Source organism: Eschrichtius robustus, chromosome 1 (assembly GCF_028021215.1).
Source record: "Eschrichtius robustus isolate mEscRob2 chromosome 1, mEscRob2.pri, whole genome shotgun sequence".
NCBI lineage: Eukaryota > Metazoa > Chordata > Mammalia > Artiodactyla > Eschrichtiidae > Eschrichtius > Eschrichtius robustus.
This window is the reverse complement of record NC_090824.1, coordinates 68676208-68700692: the sequence shown is the minus strand read 5'-3', so window position 1 is coordinate 68700692 and position 24485 is coordinate 68676208. Positions and strand designations below refer to the sequence as shown.

At 36.5% G+C, this 24485-nt stretch overlaps 1 protein-coding gene across 3 annotated transcripts in view; it reads right to left on the bottom strand.

Moving 5' to 3' along the window:
• PRKD1 (protein kinase D1) overlaps positions 1-24485 on the bottom strand; it is a 338632-nt gene that overhangs the window by 74935 nt on the left and 239212 nt on the right. For all 3 annotated transcript variants that reach the window (XM_068546675.1, XM_068546694.1, XM_068546684.1), the window contains exons 3-4: positions 7121-7252; positions 5615-5775 (exon numbers count right to left, since the gene is read on the bottom strand). In XM_068546675.1, coding sequence (XP_068402776.1) covers positions 5615-5775; positions 7121-7252 — 293 coding nt within the window. The remainder of the gene's footprint in view (positions 1-5614; positions 5776-7120; positions 7253-24485) is intronic.

The following is a 24485-nucleotide window of genomic DNA, read 5'->3' as shown; positions in this document are numbered from 1 at the left end:
ACAATGAGAAACCACTACACACCTATCTGAACACAAAATCCAAAATAACGACAACATCAAATGCTGACAAGGATGTGCAATGACAGGAACTCTTGCATATTGCTGTTGGGAATGCAAAATGGTGCAGCCACTTTGGAAGACAGTTTGGCAGTTCTGACAAAACATAATCTTATCATATGATCCAGCAATTGCACTCCTTGATACTTACTCAAAAGAGCTGAAAACTTATGTTTACACCAAAACGTATACATGGATGCTTACAGCAGCCTTACTCATAACTGGCAAAACGTGGAAGCAACCAAGATGTCCTTTGTTAGGTGAATGGATAAATGAACTGTGGACATCTTGACAATGGAATGTTATTCCACCCTAAAGTGAAATGAGCCATCAAGCCATGAAAAGACATGGAGGAAACTTAAATATGTCCTACTAAGTAAAAGAAGCCAAACTGGAAAGGGTACATACTGTATGATTCCAACTATATGACATTCTGAAAAAGGCAAAACTATAGAGACAGTAAAAAAAATCAGTAGTTGGTTGGGTTTGGGTGGAGGGGAGGAGGGAAGAATAGACGAAGCTAAGAGGACTTTTAGAGCAGTGAAAATACTCTGCGTGATACCATAATGATGAATACATGTCATTATGCATTTGTCCAAATCCACAGAATGTACAACACCATGAGTGAACCCTAAAGCAAACCATGGACTTTGGTTGGTTATGATGTGACTGGGTGATTATGATGTGTATGTCAACGTATGTTCACCAGTGTTGGCAAAAGTACCACTCTGGTGAGTGAGTGATAATGGAGGAGGCTATGCATTTGTGGGGGGCAAGGGGTATATGGGAAATCTCTGTGCCTGCCTTTCAATTTTGCTGTGAACCTAAAACTGCTTTAAAAAAGTGAAGTCTAAAAAACTTTTAGAAATTCTGGTACATATTTTTAAAAATTAAAATTTTAAAAAAATTCTGATACGTTATCTTTCCATGCATGTCTATACACAATTCTGGTGAATATATACCTAGGAGTAAAACTGCTGAGTCGCATGATATGCATATGTTCAGCTTTAGAAGACAACTGCCAACCAGATTTCCAAAGTTGCTGAACGAATTTATATTCCTAGTAGTAGTGTATGTGAGTTCTAGTTGCTCAATATCTTCACCAATACTTGTTACTGTCAGTTTTTTTCCCCCAACATTAGACATTCTGGTGTAGAGATATCTCACTGTAGATTTAAATTTAGACTCTGATAAATAACGATGTAAAATACATTTTCATGTTTATTGGCTGTTTTCTTTGGTAAAGTGCCGTTCAAATACTTTGCCTGTATCTTAAATAAGGTTGTCTGTTTTTTCAACTTTTATAGATGTTCTTTATACATTTGGATATGACTCTTTTACAAGATATATATACATATTATATACATTGAATATATCTTTTCCCATTCTGTGACTTGCTTTTCCACCCTTTTAATGTATATTTTGCTGAAAATAATTTGTTAATTTTAATGATGCCCAATTTATCAATTTTTTTCTTTTGTCATCAGTGATTTGAGTCCTATTTGAAAAAGGTTTTCATGACCCAAGTTACTGTAGATACTCTTCTATGTTATCTCCTAGAAGCTCCTAATCTACCTAGGATTTATTTTGTATATGGTATAAGGTAAGGTCAAGATTCATATTTTCCATATAGATATCCCATCGGTTCCAGAAATATTTGTTGAAAAAAACCATCCTTTTCTCACAGCAGTGGTACTGTTGTCATAACTTAGTTGGCCTGTATATGCCCACGGTTTCTGGACTCCTTCTATTCTGTTTCATTGGTTTATTTTCTGTTTGTGTAATACCACATTGTCTTAACTACGGCTTTATGATATGTTTGGAAATTCTCCAGCTTTGTTCTACATCAGGGGTTCTCAAACTCAGCACTACTGACATTTTGAGCCAGCTGCTTCTTTGTTTGGGGGCTGTCCTGTGCATTGACCTCTCTGTGATTTCCTTATTTCTGAGACATTTGTCCCTCAAATCCTGATTGCCTTGGTTGCTCTTAGGTACCTTTAAATATTGTTTTGTTATGTTCTGTTATACTGTATTCAGCTTTTATAATTGTCCCTTACAGGAGAGTTGGTCTGATACAAGCTTCTTCATAGCTAGGAGCAGAAGTTCTGGAACAGATTATTAACTTTTTTGCCTAAGACTAAGCCTTGTATAACATAATTTCAAATGGCTTTAACTTTTCCCAAACACCACAAGAACATCTGTAAATTTTTAAAAAGATGAGATGATTTTTAAAAAGATCTAGATGATAAATAGAGATATTATAGGATCATTTAATCTTGACTTCTCCTATGTAATTGTCTAAAAGTTTATAAAACTGATATAATCTTAATAAGTATACTTATACATAATGAAACAACATATTAGTGTGTCCTCCTTAAGTACCTACTGAGTTTTTCTTGTTTCCTTCTAACATAGGTGATGATGTACAAAAAGATACACACCCTTGCAGAGCTCTTATGCCATAAATTGCCTACATTTTGGATTTTCTTAAAAAAGGACTGCATCATGGTTGGAATAATGGATAACAGTTTAGTGCCGAAGTTGTTGACAGACAAAGCTTGTCATAAGATCTATGTTGTTATACTTTTTTTTCTATGTTAGCAGCATTATAGAAATCCATGACTCAATTTATTTGCCAGAAATGGGTAAATTAATAGAATTACCAGTATTTTAATCCATATGTGAAATGGTGATTTTCCAGTCAAAATGGGCAATCAAGTGTTGAATAGAAAAATCATTTTCTTACATTTGGGAGAAAATCTATACTTATGGCAGACTTGCAACATGGGTGGTCTAGTGGCATTACTTAGCAATGCCATCTTTTTATAGGCCATCATCCTTTTCAGAAATGGAAAATATTGTTTATTGTATACGGACTACAAAGTTTTACTATCATTACCATAATGTTACCTTTGACTAGGCATTCACTATAACCTTTAAACTATAGTTACTGGCCTTTTATGTTTTGCACAGGGATGAAAAGAGACATATTAGCTGCACTCCGAGCATGCAAAGAGAGACATACAGGCACCCCACAGGGGCAAAAAGTGCTATGATGGATGTAAAACATGCATTTGAGAGCCAATGTGTCACCAACACTATTACCAAAGGCATTTTTCATTTAAAGGTTACCCATAAGGCATTTTATATAAGGTTATGAAAGTTCATAATAACATTTTTCAAAGTATCCTGTGGCCCCAATATTTTCTCACCTCATAAATATCTGATTTGATCAAACTTTTGTAAGCATTCTTGGCAGATATAGTTAAAATGTGATTTTTAAAATGTATTTTTAAAACATTTTTAAGCATTCTACTACAAAAAAATTCCGTTCGGCAATAAAGTGCTAATGAATTTCAACATCTGATGTACAATATAGCTTGTAATCTAGTAATTGAATAATTAAATAATTATGTAATTTGATTAAATAAAGCAATTAAAGCAATTAAATAATTTGGTTGAAAAACACAAAAACCTGCTTAAAGACTTTAGTAACCTAAATTAAATTTATATATAAATTGTACATTCACATTTATAAATATGCATGCATATAATAATTTCATTTATATTTATAAAATCTAAATGATACATATGTGATGTTTGGAAGTAGATATATATATATATACACACACATGTGTATGTATACATACATATGTGCATATATGTATATATTATTAAAAACAGATAGTTTTTTTTTCTTAATTTTACTATTCAAATTTCACACAAAATTAATTTTAAATACATCAAGCATATATTAAGAAACACATTAAAACAGATTATATACATGCAACTCTTTCTATTGACTTATGAAGTCTTTGCACAAAAGCCATCATTTTAAAATTACCCTGTATGACTTTGAAGAGATCAAACACTTAGCCTAATATAGAAAATCAAACCGCTGATAAATGAAAAAGCACAGTAAAGATCAGCTTAAGTAACACCTCACCTTGGAAGTCTGGTCTGAATGCTCCAGGCAAACTTAATTAAATATATTCCTATTAATTCTTTTTTCAAAACTGAGATAGTTTTAAAAGAAGAATCTTTAGCATTAATTACCTAGATTCTAATCTATTCTAATGATGAATAAATTTAGTTTAGAGCTTTAGATTTCTTATGAGATGTTAACTAACTTTTAAAAATCTTTTCCTGGTGAAACTGAAAACAATACACATTAGTATATAATTTTGTTTCTTAAACTTGTTTAAAAATGTCTATTCTGTAAACAGTATGACTCTCAGAGATGGTACTTAAAAGCAAGAGTAACTGCTAACTTATAAAATCACTACCTACAAAAATTCAAACAAAATCAAGAAATCTCAGAGTTGGAAAGATAATATGAGAGTTATTTGAAAAAGTAAATAAATTTTGACTTAAGCACCTTTCAGTAAGAGTATCATTAATTCTAACTAATACAGCTTTATAAAATAATATATAACCACACATGCACTCTGAATAGTCACCAAAATATAATATATTCTTCCAGCTACTGGTGGGATTTAGTGCCTGACTTCCCCTAACAGGTTCACTTCATGAAAACACAACAAACTCCCCCAAAAAAGTCACAGAAACACAGAGTACAGACTTTTCCTATTTATCAAAATAAGCATTCATTTGAGTTATATGTCTGGCTCATGTTGTAACAAAATTTAAGTGATTTAAAGATCACGATAAAATATTTTCCGAACAATAGAGTAATTAATACAGCTTTTTAGAGATGGCTTCAAAATGCATTGCCTCTCTCCACTCCAGGGATTTATCTAACCTAAATGTTTCATAATGTTTATTTTTTCTCTTTAATTGATTTTTGTAATTATTAGATTATAAAGAGTTTTTGTAATATCCACTGTCAGAGGGAGTAAATATAGGAAACTTAAGCTCACACAATTAGCTTATTTCAGAATAATGTTCTTATTTTAAATAGTGCACATAATTACCACAATTTTTACTTTGCTTTCAATGTTTGGAAAATCAAAATTTAACTTTCTTAAAGAAAAATATTTAAGCCATGTCCACAGATATATATTTTAGAGCCAATGGAAATATTTAAAGTATTAAATGCTATTTTTCCCATGGCATTTGTCAGCCAGTGTCACTTTGACATCAGCATGTATGCCTTTAATGCCAAACAATTAAAGACTTTCATCTTTTCATATGAGCGAATTTCAGATTTTCTCCGAGAATAAACAGTCAACCATGCCACGAAGTACTCTAATAATCGTCAGAGAAGAAAATCTTTTATCTCTGGTTTCCAAATTTTGACAAACTATGTTTTGTCACATCCACGCATTAGTTTGTGCTGCTCTGGCTCCATGACCATGATGAAACCTCACAGATTTAAAAATTGCTCTAAGCTCACAGATAAAAGCAAACTCGAAGCTGTTGGATATTTGTTGAAGCAATGACCAATCTACAGCACAGGCCCTGAAGAAACACAGTCATCAACACCCTGGCTGTGTCCTCTCTCCCAGGGCACTGTCTTGGATTGATTACCACTGTTACCACATCGTCCTACAGATTTCTCATGTAAACGGGCAAATGGATAAACAGGAGGCCATACCAGAAGGGGCTCATCGGGGGCGCTGGTGGAAAGCTCGGCAGATGCTGTGCGGACGGTGCTGAGCCCGGTAAGGGAAACATTTGAGAGCCTTCTCCGCCTCACGCCACTGCAATTGTTGGGGATTTTAAATGCACATCTCTTGTGGTAATTCAGCCCACATCCTGGAAGGAGAAAGTAAAAATGACTTTTGTTCAACTATAAATTAAAAGCTACTTTAGTATAAGTTGTAAATTATGAATTTTTAGAAACAGTACTGCTTCCATTTTTCTTGAGGCTGTTCGAAAATTTACATTTTCTTTTGAGCGTCTCCTGATTTATTTTCCCAATTTGTCAATAAGCTGGGTTTTGACATCTGATTTTATTGGATGAGCCCAGCAACTACCCTGGTTATCATTTTAAAAAATGTTTTCTAACATAAGGGACTTGTTGGGCTTTGAGGGATCTAGCAATAAAACTCCAGTGAGATGACCTATTTTTAGCTGCCTCAAGTTCTACGGCAAGGGAGAATTAATCATAACGCTTCACAACTTTTGACTTACACTGATTTGAATCATGGCTCCGCAACTTGTTTGTCTACATGGCCTTGGACAAATTACTTCACCTCAGTTTTTCTGTCTGTAAAACGAGGATAATAACTACCTTGAAGAATTGTTAAGAAAATATGTAAAATGCTTCACATGCTAGTTTCTACATGGTAGATAATTAGGAAAGCACCCTTTTCCCCTCAATATTTCTGCTGTTCATAGTTCTCTCATGTAGTCTTACTGTTCAGAATTTCCCCATGTGTCACATAGCAGGCCAGACAAATTTTCATAAAACTACACTTTAGGTAGACTTTCTTCCAGATCACTGTCTCTTAACTTCCCTTCTTACAGATAGAAATTCAGAAATTAGGGTTATTTTGTTTATGGATTTCATCATAAAAGCTTGGGGTTTTTGGTCAAAGTTCAAACAGCTCTATCCCTCCCCGCCCCACCCTTCATTAAAAAAGAGCAAGGTATGATTTGGTCCATTTTGAAGATTATATCATGGTATCCTAAAAACCTGAATTATGCACTTCAAGGATTTCTGTCCATGGAGGATGATAAAACTATGATCTTGGTGTAGAAACTGGGTACATGTTCCAGCCTGCCACTCAACAGCTGAGTGACCTTGGATGGTTTGATTAACCTCCTGAATCTCAGCTCCTTTCAGCAAACATTTATTGAATGCCTACTATTCCAAGTTCTGGCTTAAGATGTAAATTATATGTTTAGCCTGTTAGCAAAATAACCAACACCTTATGGGAGAGAAACATATTCACATGATATAGGGGAAAAGATAGGAGAATCTGGCTCCCCAGATCAGGGCTAACATGTTGAAGATAGGAAATGAACCGAACAGAATCCACGCACTACCCAGATCCCTGGAAGGTATCTGAAGGAAAGAAGGCATTGCAGAAGAGGGCACAACATAAGTAGCTAACTCCAGCATGCGTTCCACTTGGCTGGGGAAAGAGTACCTTACCTTCACATTTAAGGCCTTGACGCACCAGCCCCCATAGCATTTCTCCACAGTGATCACAGAAAGCTGGAGCTCTGTACGAATGAACAAAGAGAGTGTGGGGACGAATCTGAAAGTCTTCAAAGGTGGCAGAAGCTGTGGAAATAATAACATTGAAAAATAAGTTGAATAAATACGCTCATCTGTAGATAATTAGTACGCAAGACACTTAACATGCAAGTATGGGTATGACTGGGCAAAGTCAGGAAAGATAAGATGCAACACTGCTTGACTTTTAGCCATTCCACTCCATTCTTCTCAACCACAGCTTTACAAGTGGTGGCACAGGTACCTCTTCCTTGTCTTCCTGCTTATCAAGGTCTCAGGCCACTTCAAAAATAGCCAAAACGCTAGAACAAAGAATGAATGAAAGAATAACTCAATTCAATCTATAAATACGGGATATTGCTTTAAAACATTTTGCTTTTTCTCTTACGTAAATGAGCCAGAGAGGCATTCAGAAATATTAATGGAAAGGAAACACTTGATGAATGGAATTTAGACAGATCAGAAGACAGTGTACTTGAATTTGACCTTGAAGAAGTACATTAGAAGGGTGGGGCCCAACTGGAAGAAATCTGGGCAGCCTCTTTTGGGGAGATACAGTTGTTTGAACTCTTAGGCAATATAACCAAGCATTTAAATCCTGACCCAAAAATAACAAGCAGCCTCTTCATCAATATGCCAAACAGAGGGATTTAATACACACACTGGTGAATTTCAGCCCACTCTGAGAAATATACTTTAGCAAATCATATTCATGTTATAGGGTACTTTTTGTTATTGCTTATTGTTATTTATCCCATATGGTATTCGTACAGAGTATTGAAATTCATTATGTTTTAAAAATTATACTTTTCCACATATTTTTATTATGTTATAAAAATAGTTCACGGTTTTTTGGTGTTGCTTAAATCAAGAAATAGAAAGGTACAGAGAATTGAAAGTGAACGACCACCCCTTTTCCCAAAATTCTAGTGTGGAGGGCTATATCTTTCTGGATCTATTTACACATATAGCCCGATATTAAGGCTGCCCATAATAGTCCAAGGAGTGCTGACCTACGAGTGAGGAGAGCTGGATGAGGCTTTGCCATTACCTTGCTGACAACTCACTTAATCATCACGAGCCTCAGCTTCCCATACATAAAAAGAGAAGGTCTGACCCATGGTGACTTCTCCTAACCCTTAAAGTGTAAACTTCCATTAACTTAGAATAGAACCATATGCACTTGATTTCATAAGGTTTTATGCAAAGAGAATTTGGGGAAAAATTTAGGCCTTAAATACATCCTTCTATTCTGCCTTCCCTTCTCTTCCTCCTGTTTGTCTTCTTGCCTTACTTTTTCAACACGTTTGTTAAACACCTTTTCAATATTGTCAATGGCACCACTCCAGGGACAAAGATGTAAAGATAAGTAAGACATCTTTACAGAGCTTACCGGACCAGCAGAAAGGCAGATAAAAACAAACAAAAAACTCCACAATAACTATAAAATAACTTCTGAGGTTCAAAGAAGCTACAAAATTTGGCCTAAGTTACTAAACAGAACTAAGACTACAACCCACAAGTGTTTTGTCCCCAACCCACTGTCCTTTTCATCATACCAGGGTTACATCTTACCTTTCCTAACTCTGCCCAAAGAGTTATATCCAACAGCCCCATGGTGAGGGAAATAAACATCTGCAGTTTTCCTGATGGTGCCTTGGATAGCAGGTATGGGCTAACGAATCACCTGTGGAGTATACTTATGAAGTGCTTACCTTGGTAAGTATGCAAGGTGTGACACAGTGAACGCTGAAACTGTAGGCGATTCATCTCTGCTAGATAGGTGTTCAAAATTATGAGGACAACTTTGAGGGTATCACATCCCTCAGGGCAAGTGACAACAGAACATGCAGGAAAGTGAATCACTTCAACCAGAAAGGATATTACTGATAGTTCACAGACATATATCTGGACCATAAAAAGAGATTAAAATTTTTAATGGGTCAGTCTTCCCTTGAACCTTGAATAAAAGTACTTTATTCCAAATTAATATGCTTTACTATTGGAAATCATCCATCAACTTATTAAAGGCACTAGTTTTACTCAATGGAAAGATAATGAGAATAATAATAAGGTTAAGATTTATTGAGCTCTTACTGTATACCGGACACTACACTAAGAGATTAAAGTGTGGGAAGAAGGAGCTTATCAAAGAAGTGCAGCCAAGTAAGTTGCTCTAGCATTGCCTACAAGGAGTTCTGATTAGTGTCAATGCTCCTTACAAAAAGGATTTCAACTGAAATAAGATTGGGAAATTGTATTATTATGTTTCTCACTTCAAGTTTCACAATATTACAGTCAATGCTTAGTCTAAGTAAATCAGTAAAAAGGTATGGTTTGGGTTCCAATCAACTACTTTTATAATTTGGTCAAAGTGTGTCTAATTTTGTAAATGCTAAATCTTCTTTAAAATTGGTCTCTCACAGTCATGGACAAATTTGTTTTTAAAACATCAAAGAAAATAGTTAAAGAAAATACTTTGTGCCAACCATTAACCCCTAACTTCTCCCCTGCCTCTCCCCCCATCTCCCACCCCTGCCAAATGTCACCCAAACAATGGTGACAGTACCATGATAGCAATTAGTTGAATAATTAAGGTAGTTTTCAAAATAAGGAATGTTAGAATTTGACAATACTAATACCTAGATGTGTTCAGATATTTTTTGAATTAATCAGAAAGAATATAAGTAATTAAAAAGAAGATTTTCAATGACCACCCCCCCCAAATCCAGTTTATGTCAGGTACGTTTGTTTTTTCACTTTTTGAGGGGGATTAACATTCATAAGCAGTTAGCACCCTTGACTTATGTTTAAATGCCATTTTCTAAAGTTCAATTTTAATATTCTCCTGTTAATTTTAGAATAATTAAATACACTTTTTAAAATAAAACTACCAAGTGTGGTGAGGTTTCACATGCATTTGAAATCAAAGCACAACATCCATTCATTATGAATTTACCTGTTTCTGCACCCTGGGGGAAATCAGCATTAGCTGAGTGTATGCATGCCATCTTGCCTAATCACAAAATTGCACTTCAGAGATAATCACTTAGCACAGGAAAACAAAGTGAATGCTGTAATTCCATTTCACTTAAGGTTTGGAAGCAAAATGGACAGATAAGAATAGAAATACTAAAGTGTCTAGAGATTCCAAGAGAGAACAATGTGCTATCTGTCAGTATGTCATAATCAGTCAGGTGACCTACATTAAAACCACATGACAGGGCTACAAACTAAACACAATGGACCCCTTATACTGGTACCTGTGTATCTTTGATTTGCTTTGTTCACAGTCTATTGTTATACTCCACGGTGCAGGAGAGGAGAAAATAACATGCTTTCCTTAGTCACTGAGCATTTAAAACAGGTAATTGAGCCAAAAACTCTAAGATAATCAGTACTTCTTTTAAGGTTCATGATAAATTGTTGCACAAAATGGAATAAACTGTTTGGTTAGCAGTACAGAAGAAATCAGGCTTCCAAAGCAAAATAAATAATCTCTGGAGGTCAAAAATATTTGCATAATAAAATCAAATAACGTCCTATCTTCCAAGATTTTCAGTAATTTTTTTTTTTACTGGTAATTTTGGCAATTTGGGAGAAGTGTTAACTCTTTCTGGCATTGCCAAGTTGGAACAGGTATAAGAAGAAGAAAAGCTTAACACATTTCAAGTATCATCTCATTCAATTTTTCACAAGGACTCTATGAAGTAGATACTATTATCCCCACTTTATAGATGAGAAAACTTCTCAGCAAAATTAAGGAGCTGCCCTACGTAACACAGGATCTTGATTCAGACAGCCTGATAGCTGAACCATACAAATTCTCTCAGCCACTCTGAATCTAATCATCATATTCTCTGAGCATCAAAATTCTGTGGATTATAAAGCTGCATCTTTATTTTATGAATTACTAGCAAAGATTTAAAAAACACTGCAATTAAATACAACACACCACTATTGTAAGGTGCATCCTTATCTCAGAGATGCAAAAAATACTGAGAAAAAAAGTCCATGAAATAATGTATAAAATGAAATTAATTCAGTTCATGATCAAAAATTCTTTTAACATGCTTTCTGCATATACTCCATTTTTTGAAATCCTTCTCCCTCCAAACAAATTGTTAGTAACAATAACTGGTTTTAAAATTTTTACAAAAATCAAAGGTAACGATAACTAACAGCCAATTCGAGTTTTGTGTCTACATGATAACCAGTGTCATTCAATTGATAAGTCTGGCCCAAAGCAAAACATTATGAAGCTTTTAAAAACTGTTAAGATTTGTTGTAGATAAATTTGTTTTTTTCTTAACCTCTGGAATACTGAAAATAGCTTCTGAATATCACTCTCCCCACATAAATACACATACTCATCAGTTTGAAGGTATTCTGTGGATAAGAAACCATATCCACTTTAACATCCTATCATTCATGCATACACACACATAACAGATACACATAAATAATCCTCTGTTCCGTGAGAGCTTTCATTAGTGGAATGATAACTATTCACAAATCAGTCTACTGTATTTGTAAATATCTCTAATTATTAGAAATATGTCTTTTATATTGAGTCCCAAACACTACTCTGTAATTTCTATTTGGAGGTGATAGTTCTAAAAGCAAGCATTTAAATTAAGACATTTTTGTGTTTTTCTTAGATCAGCTCATGTAAGTCAAGCAGGCCTAATACCTTCAAGCATATAGTTGATTAATATTATGTTTTACTAATATATCTAGAACCTACTATATAGTAATATATATGTATTGTAATGTAGTATATATTAGAAATAGAAAAATAACAAGGAATAGTATCTGTTGTTGAGGGTTCAAAGTCAAAATGAAGATGAGAGACCCATAAATAATCATAATACAAGATGCAGGGATGGAAACACAGAAGAAAGGGCAACTAAGACTGCCTGGGTCTATCAGGGAAAGCTTCATCAAGGAGGGATCACTGAACAGAATCTTGAAGGATGAAGAGTGTTTTGAAAAGCAAAGAATAGGATAAAGGAAAGAGGAAACATTTTGTATAGCCTGATTTTATTTAATTACAGAATATTTGTAGACTACCTACAAATTTCTTTATAATTATAATTTTGTGGGCTCTTGATCGTTGGTACACTGCCAGGACAGTTAGCAAGAGTGACTCCAACAAACTGTCCATGACACAGGTAACTGAGGAATTACAATAGATCATTGGCACGCTATCATGGCCCAGATATCTGAGCCTGTAAAATTAAGCCTGCAGATGTGTACCTCCCTTCCCCCATTCCACTATCTAATACCTACACCCTGAGGTTGGTCATTTCTTTCTGCTTCTCCATTGATCCCAGTCTCTCCAAACCACTGTTGTACCAGATACTCCCTTCATGCAAGCACTGTTCAAATTAATCACACGGTTCACATTTTTGTTATACCTGGAGACATCTAGAGTCGGGAAAGTCCCTTAGCTCTTCAGAAACAAGAGCATTAAACAAATTCTTGTTGAGACACTTACAAAAGCATCTTTTAGATGACTGGAGAAAAAAAGACAGAAATTTCAATTTTTCACTCACATATGACCAGAAAAACATTAGTGAGGAGCAATGATGGGAACTTGGGAGGCTGTGAATATATCATCCCAAAGATAACAGCAGCCAAGAGAAGAAACATAAAATGTATTTAGATATGCTGATCAGGCAGTTCAGAAAGTTCTGGGAAAATATTTTATAAGTACATGGCCAGACTCTTAAAAAGAAGATGTGGCACATATATACAATGGAACATTACTCAGCCATAAAAAGAAACGAAATTGAGTTATCTGTAGTGAGATGGATGGACCTAGAGTCTGTCATACAGAGTGAAGTAAGTCAGAAAGAGAAAAACAAATACCATATGCTAACACATATATATGGAATCTAAAAAAAAAAAAAAAAGTTCTGAAGAACCTAGGGGCAGGACAGGAATAAAGACACAGATGTAGAGAATGGACTTGAGGACACGGGGCGTGGGAAGGGTAAGATGGGACGAAGTGAGAGAGTGGTATGGACATATATACATTGCCAAATGTAAAACAGATTGCTAGTGGGAAGCAGCCACATAGCACAGGGAGATCAGCTCGGTGCTTTGTGACCACCTAGAGGGGTGGGATAGGGAGGGTGGGAGGGAGACGCAAGAGGGAGGAGATATGGGGATATATGTATATGTATAGCTGATTCACTTTGTTAAACAGCAGAAACTAACACACCAATGTAAAGCAATTATACTCCAATAAAGATGTTAAAAAAAAAAAAAAAAGTATGGCTCCAAGAGGAATAAAAAGGTCTCACAAGCCAGAGTGACAGCACAATAACAAGTTACCCTAATTAGGGAGAAGAGGGGGTGGTACCTAGAGAAACTGATGTAACTGCCCAGGGAACTCTGACAGGCTCATACTCAGAAAGAGAATGCAGCTACAGAAGGAGCAGCAGAGTCAGGGAAACAGCAAATAGTGGCCTGGCCAGTGAGAACCACCTTAAGAAGGCTAACAGCAGGAGAAAGCTGAAGCTTTTAAAAAGCTGGAAAGAACAAAAGGCCGTTCAGCTGTGTGTCATATGTGGCAAGAATGAGGAAGAGATAGGCCTGCACCATGGAAAAAAGAGTTTAATGCTAACAGACAAAGTAGAAAAACCTAAACTATTCAACTGCAGTTTTGCTTCTACCTTTTCTAGAAGAGGAGTACCTATATTCAAACTAAAAAAAATTAAAAATAAATAAATAAATAAAGGGAAGAAGAAATATCAAATATACTCAAGAAGGAAATGAAGTCTAGGGTAGATGAACAAAGATTATCTAATCCGATCTGTTCTCAATAGGCCCAGGTGAGTTATATAAATTTATTTTTAATCTTATGAAAACATCTACCACAATATTCTAACAGACTCTTCTTGGGCTTGTGGAATTATGCCAAAGGCCTTCTGTAAGAAAAATAGAAAATATTCTGATAAGAATGGAAGAGTTTAAAAGGAGAGTTAATGAAGAAATTTAGCCCTAGTTGGTATCAAAATATTCTATAAAACTATGATATTTAAAAGTAAGTGGTGGGACTTCCCTGGTGGTGCAGTGGTTAAGAATCCACCTGCCAATGCAGGGGACACGTGTTCGAGCCCTGGTCCGGGAAGATCCCACGTGCCACGGAGCAACTAAGCCAGTGCACCACAACTACTGAGCCTGTGCTCTAGAGCCCGCGAGCCACAACTACTGAGCCCGCAAACCACAACTACTGAAGCCTGCACACCTAGAACCTGTGCTCTGCAACAAGAGAAGCCATGGCAATAAGAAGCCCGCACACCGCGACTAAGAGCAGCCCCCACTGGCCGCAACTAGAGAAAGCCAGCGTGCAGCAACGAAGACCCAACACAGCCAAAAATAAATAAAAATAAATTTATAAAAAAAGAGTAAGTGGTGGTTGTGTAAGACAAAAGAGATCAATAGGATAGAGCTGATAACAGAGAAATCTACTCTATGTATGAATTTTAAGTATGATAGAATAGATATCATAAATCAATGCAGCAGGGAAACATAATTTAACAAATGCTTAACAATTAGTAACATTTAGCTACTTGGGGGGGAACACAATTTAGAAGCTTATCTCCTATGTTATACAAATATATAAATATATATATATAAAATACCTGATGAGTAAAAAGTTAAAATAACAAACCACGGAAAAACTAGAAGGAAACAGAAGTGAGTGCTTATCAAATCTCTGGAGGAAAAAGACTTTAGAAAGTAAAAGAAATTCATAAATCTTCAAAGTGATGGAAAATCAAATGGGAAAGATTCATCAGCATGATCACGTAGCAGGCACTACTGATTGACTTGCCCTAAGAGTCATGTAATAGTCTCTTTTGTTTAGCATAGGTTTATTTATAATAATTATATGTGCTAGGTCACAGAATTATGTTCAATACTTTCAAGCATTTATAATATAATCACAAACATTCAAGGAGAGATCCCTACGCTTGTTAGATGTCAGGCATGCAGGTGACAAGGCCTATGTTCTAGTATGAAAATTAGGAAGTTCACAAGTATTCATTCATTCCTTCTCAGAAGGAAACAGATCCTTATTTGCTTTCTTTTATTTTTCTTTTTAACCAGAGGCAAGCAGCAGGACAGTAGGAGTTATGATGGCAGGGCTAAAAATTCTGCACAAGAAGTTTAGGATCTGTTCATGAACCTGGAGAGTTACAGTTAACATCTGAGCAATCAATCCTTTGTTTCCCTCTCAGGCAACTGAGCTCTGTAGCTGCTGCAGAATAACTGTTACAGTAGTAGCAATGTCTTCTGCCAGGAAGGCTATTAGGATGAAACAGATACAAAATGGAACTCTATGTAACTAAAGGAAGAGAGCTGTAAGAAGAGTTATTATATCCCTCCACCTCCATATTAAGAAGTTGCCAAAGACCCTCATATTAACACTCCCCTCAACATACTTTTTGATCCAGTCATTACTGATATATGCCTCCCTGCCCTTCACACAAACCTTCCCTTCTGCTTCCCATCCCACAATTCAGCTCAGTATCACCTGTTCTGGGAAGCCTTCGGTGATAAGCCCACCCCCACCTGACATTAACTGCCCTCTTCTATGTTCTGATAAGCTCCTGGGCACACTCGTATCATAAAATGTATCATGCTATACTGACACCCTTTACCCCTTTATGCATTCACACCTGACATTAGCACATTGCTGAAGGATAGAGAGTATACCTTCTCTGAGTTTATATGCACACATTAAGCAATCGATTAATGTCCATGGTTGAATAAATGAAGCAATGCCTTTAAAACTCATATTGCTAGCCTGCAGTTCTAAGGTTCCACATTTTATTAAGTCCTAATAATCTGTAAATATAGTATTTCAAGTTCAAAAGCAAAGCCCATCAGACTCATAACGTGGATCACAATTTGCACCTTTAAAAAAGTAACTAGCAATGTCCTTGACACTTCCAGAGATGTCTTTGCTAGTGCCTTATTACTCTATAGGCAGAGTGGTGCAGGCAGTGGTGAGAAGCACGGACTTGGTGTCAGAGCATATCTGGGCTCTGATCCCAGTCACAGCAAATGGGCGACCTTGGATGTGTCACTTCCCCTCTCTGAATCTCAGTGTCCCTCTCTCTCAGACTGGCTTGGTGAAGCTCACCTTGTTAGGTAGGCTGCGAGGAGGACACAAGGTGATTAGCACAGTCCTCGGCATACTGGTAGTAGTTATCACAGGGATTTCTTAGCATAATAATTAACAGTATGGGCTTTGTAACCAGAAAGATCTGGGTTTGAATCCCAATTATTATTTGTTATTTGTAATTATTATTATTGTCATCATCATCAATACTAATAGAGGGAAACACTGCTTTTAAATCTATCATCAATCACAGCACATAAAAAAATTAAGGCCTTTAAAAACTATTATTATTCGTTTCCTCTACTACCTCATAAAGAATATGTTTCCACTCCAGAGGAAATTGCTTTTCTTTCCACTGTTCTGGTTAATGCTAATTAAATGGTGCTAAGTCCATAGGACTGTGTCTAGTCCCTTCTCTACAATGAAACAATTAACAGTTGGGAATTGCAGAGGGGAAGGAAGGATCACTATATCCTGATGTGACTGAATGAAAAATGCCACAGCTGGAAAGAGATTTGAGAGCATCTCAGGTCAAGAAAGAACATAAATGGTTGCCCCATGTGTCCAACATAGAGGAAAAAGAAAATTAAGTAAAAATGTCATGGAGTCAAATTCTAGCTAATGAGTGCAGGCTCTGCAGGCACCCGGAATAGGGGAAAGAAAGGTCAAGCCTGTTTCTTAGAAAGCTCCATCACATACAGGAGACTTTATACCTTTAAAAGGATAATGACCTTATTTGCATGAGGAATACCAGCATACAAACTGCCCTTTAGACTACTTACAAAAGGCTGGTAGACAGAGGTTAGGTACAGTATTACACTGAAATGTTCTTATAGGCAGCGGGGTTTCTGGCAACAAATAGCATCACTGTTGTCAAATATCTTTGCATATAGAGACAACATGCTGAGGTCCTATATGCTTTGCTTCAAGTTTCTTTAAGTCTCACTGTACTTTTCTTAAAAACAGATGCTTACTCTTGATTCATAAGCAAACAAACAAAAACCTTAAAAGCTGTGAAATTTGCTGGGTATTCCCACTCCCAAAGAAGCAACCGTTCAATGATGGCTGAATTCAACTCAATGCCTGCTGACCAGGCACCTGCTGTGAACAGGAATAGTTCTGGCTGCTGCTCAAGGGTGCCCAGAGGAGGGAATTTACTGCTAAGGGACTCCTTGTATTCTTTTAGAAGAATCAGGCTGACTGACTCAGTTGGTCTGCTCTGATTTATCAGAATAAAAGAGCTTTATTAATTGAAAATCTGCTTTTACGCTTTTTAGTCACACTTACTGAGTAAATATTTTACTTAAAGTAAAATCTACGCTTTGCTGTGAACAGTTTTGACAAACACATACAATTGAGTAACCAATACCATAATCGAAGTATGGAACAATTTTTTTCAACCTTTCCCAAATTCCCCTGGGCCCCTTTGGAGACAAACTCTTTCCCACCCCCATTCCTTGGCAACCACTGATTTATTTTCTGTCCCTTTTCCAAAATGTCATATAAATGTAGTCTTTTGAGTGTAGTTTCTATCAGCATAATGCATTTGAAATTCATCCTTGTGTGCTGAGTCAAATTCCATTTGGCTGATATGCCACAGTTTGCTTATCCATTCACCAGTTGAATCTTTTCAAAAGGGCATCAGTTTATCCATTCATCTGGGCATTAGGGCCAAGGGTCATGCTGGGTTTGAGGGCAGTAGGGATCTAGGGTGCAGAGCCCAGGCTCCAGTAGGGAGGAAGAGGTGGAAAGGAATAATTTGTGATCTGAACAGGTCATTCACAGCATGGGAACTTTATTGTTGAAAACAATTTTCTTTTTACAACAGTGGACAGCATATAACTTTTAGAGTGAGATAAAGTGGCTTCATTGCTGTTTCCACCTACCACTTTTAGGCTGCAAGATCTCTCTGTATCTCATTTCCCTCATCTTTGAAATGGGTATAATTATTAACTCAAAGAATAGTTGCATAATCATTTCATTGAGAAAATATTTTGAAGTAACAGCATTGTAATTGGCACTACACTGTGGCAGTGCACAAAATATGGTAAAACGCATTAGACATTTTCTCAAATATGCATATGTAGACTTAACGATAATCTTATGTTTTTGCATTATTTGCAAAAATTAACTCAAAATAGACCTAAATATAAAGCCTAACTATAAAAACTCCAGAAGAGAACCTCAGAGAAAATGTTTATAAGCTTGGTTTAAGCAAAGATGTCTTAGATACAACGCCAAAAATATACCTCATTTTTAAAAACCAATAGGCCTGGGACTGGTTCAAGATGGCAGAGTAGAAGGACATGCACTCACTCCTCTTGCAAGAGCACTGGAATCACAACTAACTGCTGAACAATCATTGACAGGAAGACACTGGAACTCACCAAAAAAGATACCCCACATCCAAAGACAAAGGAGAAGCCGCAATGAGATGGTAGGAGGAGCACAATCACAATAAAATTAAATCCCATAACCACTAGGTGGGTGACTCACAAACTGGAGAACAATTATACCACAGAAGTCCACCCACTGCAGTGAAGGTTCTGAGCCCCATGTCAGGCTTCCCAAACTGGGGGTCCAGCAATGGGAGGAGGAATTCCCAGAGAATCAGACTTTGAAGGCTAGTGGGATTTGATTGCAGGACTTCAACAGGACTGAGGGAAACAGAGACTCCACTCTTGGAGGGCACACACAAAGTAGTGTGCCCATTGGGACACAGGGAGAAGGAGCAGTAACCCATAGGAGACTGAACCAGACCTACCAGCTAGTGTTGGGGGGTCTCCTGCAGAGGAAGGGTGTGGCTCTGGCTCACTGTGGGGACTGGGACACTGGCAGCAGAAGTTCTGGGAAGTACTCCTTTGCATGAGTCCTCCCAGAGTCTGCCATTAGCCCCACCAAAGAGCCTGTAGCCTCCAGTGCTGGGTTGCCTCAGGACAAACAACCAACAGGGAGGGAACTCAGCCCCATCCATCAGCAGACAAGTGGATTAAAGTCTTACTGAGCTCTGCCCACCAGAGCAATACCCAGCTCTACCCACCACCAGTCCCTCCCATCAGGAAGTTTGCAGAAGCCTCTTAGATAGCCTCATCCAACAGAGGGCAGACAGCAAAAGCAAGAAGAACTACAATCCTGCAGCCTGTAGAACGAAAAAAACATTCACAGAAAGATAGACAAAATGAAAAGGCAGAGGACTATGTACCAGGTGAGCGAACAAGATAAAACTCCAGAAAAACAATTAAATGAAGTAGAGGTAAGCAACCTTCCAGAAAAAGAATTCAGAATAATGATAGTGAAGATGATCCAGGACCTTGGAAAAAGAATGGAGGCAAAGATCAAGAAGATGTAAGAAATGTTTAACAAAGACTTAAAAGAATTAAAGAATGAACACCTAGAAGAACTAAAGAACAAACAAACAGAGATGAACAATACAATAACTGAAATGAAAAATACACTAGAAGGAATCAATAGCAGAATAACTGAGGCAGAAGAACGGATAAGTGACCTGGAAGACAGAAAGGTGGAATTCACTGCTTCAGAACAGAAGAAGAAAGAATGAAAAGAATGAAAAGAAATGAAGACAGCCTAAGAGACTTCTGGAACAACATTAAACACACCAACATTCACATTATAGGGGTCCCAGAAGGAGAAGAGAGAGAGATAGTACCCGAGAAAATATCTGAAGTGATAATAGTTAAAAACTTCCCTAACATGGGAAAGGAAACAGCCACCCAAGTCCAGGAAGCACAGAGAGTCCCAGGCAGGATAAACCCAAGGAGAAACACACTGAGACACATAGTAATCAAATTGACAAAAATTAAAGACAAAGAAAAATCATTAAAAGCTACAAGGGAAAAACAACAAATAACATAAAAGGGAATTCCCAAAAGGTTAACAGCTGATTTCTCAGCAGAAACTCTAAAAGCCAGAAGTGAGTGGCATGACATATTTAAAGTGATGAAAGGGAAGAACCAATAAACAAGGTTACTCTACCCGGCAAGGATCTCATATAGATTCAATGGAGAAATCAAAAGCTTTACAGACAAGCAAAACCTAAGAGAATTCAGCACCACCAAACCAGCTCTACAACAAATGCTAAAGGAACTTCTCTAAGTGGGAAACACAAGAGAAGAAAAGGACCTATAAAAACAAACCAAAAACAATTAAGAAAATGGTAATAGGAACATACATATCGATAATTACCTTAAATATGAATGGATTAAATGCTCCAACCAAAAGAAACAGGTTTGCTGAATGGATACAAAAACAAGTCCCATACATATGTTGTCTACAAGAGACTCACTTCACCTATGGACACATACAGACTGAAAGTGAGGGGATGGAAAAAGATATTCCATGCAAATGGAAATCAAAAGAAAGCTGGAGTGGCAATACTCATATCAGATAAAATAGACTTTAAAATAAAGAATGTTACAAGAGACAAGGAAGGACACTGCGTAATGATCAAGGGATCAATCCAAGAAGAAGATAAAACAATTATAAATATATATGCACCCAACACAGGAGCATCGCAATATGTAAGGCAAATGCTAACAGCTATAAAAGAGGAAATCGAGAGTAACACAATAATAGTGGGAGACTTTAACACCTCACTTACACCAATGGACAGATCATCCAGATAGAAAATTAATAAGGAAACACAAGCTTTAAATGACACAATAGACCAGATAGATTTAACTGATGATTATAGGACATTTCACCAGAAAACAGCAGATTATACTATCTTCTCAAGTGCACACAGAACATTCTCCAGGATAGATCAAATCTTGGGTCACAAATAAAACCTTGGTAAATTTAAGAAAATTGAAATCATATCAAGCATCGTTTCCAACCACAACACTATGAGATTAGAAATAAATTACAGGGGAAAAAAAAGGAAAAAACACAAACACATGGAAGCTAAGCAATACGATACTAAATAACCAAGAGATCACTGAAGATATCAAAGAGGAAATAAAAAAATACCTAGAGACAAATGACAATGAAAACATGATAATCCAAAACCTATGGGATGCACCAAAAGCAGTTCTAAGAGGGAAGTTTATAGCAACACAATCCTACCTCAAGAAACAAGAAAAATCTCAAACAATCTAACCTTACACCTAAAGGAAATAGAGAAAGGACAACAAACAAAACCCAAAGTTAGTAGAAGGAAAGAAATCATAAACATCAAAGCAAAAATAAATGAAATAGAAACAATAGCAAAGATCAATAAAACTAAAAGCTGGTTCTGTTAGAAGATAAACAAAATCAATAAACCTTTAGCCAGACTTACCAAGAAAAAGAGGAAGAGGACTCAAATCAATAAAATTAGAAATGAAAAAGGAGAAGTTACAACGGACACTGCAGAAATACAAAGGATCATAAGCGACTACTACAAGGAAATTTATGCCAATAAAATGGATAATCTGGAAGAAATGGACAAATTCTTAGAAAGGTATAACCTTCCAAGACTGAACCAGGAAGAAATAGAAAATATGAACAGACCAATCACAAGAACTGAAATTGAAACTGCGATTAAAAATCTTCCAACAAACAAAAGTCCAGGACTAGATGGCTTCACAGGTGAATTCTATGAAAACACTTAGAGAAGAGCTAACACCCACCCTTCTCAAACTCTTCCAAAAAACTGCAGAGGAGGGAACACTCCCAAACTCCTTCTATGAGGCCACCATCACCCTGATACCAAAACCAGACAAAGATACTACAAAAAAAGAAAATTACAGACCATTACCACTGATGAGTATAGATGCAAAAATCCCCAACAGAATACTAGCAAAGAGTCCAATAACACATTAAAAGGATCACACAACATGATCAAGTGGGATATATCCCAGGGATGCAAGGATTCTTCAATATACATAAATCAATCAATGTGACATACCATATTAGCAAATTGAAGTATAAAAACCATATGATCATCTCATTAGTTACAGAAAAAGCTTTTGACAAAATTCAACACCCATTTATGATAAAAACTCGCCAGAAAGTGGGCATAGAGGGAACATAATAAAGGCCACATATGACAAACCCACAACAAACATCAATCTCAATGGTGAAAAACTGAAAGAATTTCCTCTAAGATCAGGAGCAAGACAAGGATGTCCACTCTCACCACTATTATTCAACATAGTTTTGGAAGTCTTACCCATGGCAATCAGAGAAGAAAAAGAAATAAAGGGAATCCAAATTGGAAAGGAAGAAGTAAAACTGTCACTGTTTGCAGATGACATGATACTACACATAGAGAATCCTAAAGATGCCACCAGAAAACTATAAGAGCTAATCAATGAATTTGGTAAAGTTACAGGATACAAAATTAATGCACAGAAATCTCTTGCATTCCTATACACTAATGATGAAAAATCTGAAAGAGAAATTAAGGAAACACTCCCATTTACCACTGTAACAAAAAGAATAAAATACCTAGGAATAAACCTACCTAGGGAGACAAAAGACCTGTATGAAGAAAACTATAAGACACTGATGAAAGAAATTAAAGATGATACCAATAGACAGAGAGGTATACCATGTTCTTGGATTGAAAGAATCAACACTGTAAAAATGAGTATACTACCCAAAGCAATCTACAGATTCAATGCAATCTCTATCAAATTACCAACAGCATTTTTTACGGAGCTAGAACAAAAAATCTTAAAATTTGTATGGAGACACAAAGGACCCTGAATAGCCAAAGCAATCTTGAGGGAAAAAACAGAGCTGGAGGAATGAGACTCTCTGACTTCAGATTATACTACAAAGCTACAGTAATGAAGAAAATATGGTACTGGCACAGAAACAGAAATATAGATCAATGGAACAGGGTGAAAGTCCAGAGGTAAACCTACTCACCTATGGTCACCTTATCAATGACAAAGGACGCAAGGATATATAATGGAGAAAAGACAGTCTGTTCAATAAATTGTGCTGGGAAAACTGGACAGCTACATGTAAAAAAATGAAATTGGAACACTCCTTAATGCCATACACAAAAACGAACTCAAAATGGAATAAAGACCTAAATGTAAGACTGGACACTATAAATCTCTTAGAGGAAAACATAGGAAGAACACTCTTTGACATAAATCACAGCAAGATCCTTTTGGACCCACGTCCTAGAGTAATGGAAATAAAAACAAAAATAAACAATGGGACCTAATGAAACTTAAAAGCTTTTGCACAGCAAAGGAAACTATAAACAAGATGAAAAAACGACCCTCAGAATGGGAGAAAATATTCGCAAATGAATCAACGGAAAAAGGATTAATCTCCAAAATATATAAACAGCTCATGCAGCTCAAAGGATTAATCTCCAAAATATATAAACAGCTCATGCAGCTCAAAATTAAAAAAACAAACAACCCAATCCAAAAATGGACAGAAGACCTAAATAGACATTTCTCCAAAGAAGACATACAGATGGCCAACAAACACATGAAAAGATGCTCAACATCACTAATTATTAGAGAAATGTAAATCAAAACTACAATGAGGTATCACCTCATACTGGTTAGAATGGGCATCATCAGAAAATTTACAAACAACAAATGCTGGAGAGGCTGTGGAGAAAAGGGAACCCTCTTGCACTGTTGGTGGGAATGTAAATTGACACAGCCACTATGGAGAACAGTATGGAGGTTCCTTAAAAAACTAAAAACAGAACTACCATATGACCCAGCAATCCCACTCCTGGGAAAATACCCAGAGAAAACCATAATTCAAAAAGACACATGCTCCCCAATGTTCACTGCAGCACTATTTACAATAGCCAGGTCATGGAAGCAACCTAAATGTCCATTGACAGAAGAATGGATAAAGCAGATGTGGTACATATATACAATGGAATATTACTCAGCCATAAAAAGGAATGAAATTGGGTCATTTGTAGAGACATGGATGGACCTAGAGACTGTCATACAGAGTGAAGTAAGTCAGAAAAAAAAAACAAATATCGTATATTAATGCATATATGTGGAATGTAGAAAATTGGTACAGATGATCCGGTTTGTAAGGCAGAAATAGAGACACAGATGTAGACAACAAACATATGGACACCAAGGGGGGAAAGCAGGGGGCGAGAGGGTGGTCGGATGAATTGGGAGATTGGGATTGACATATATA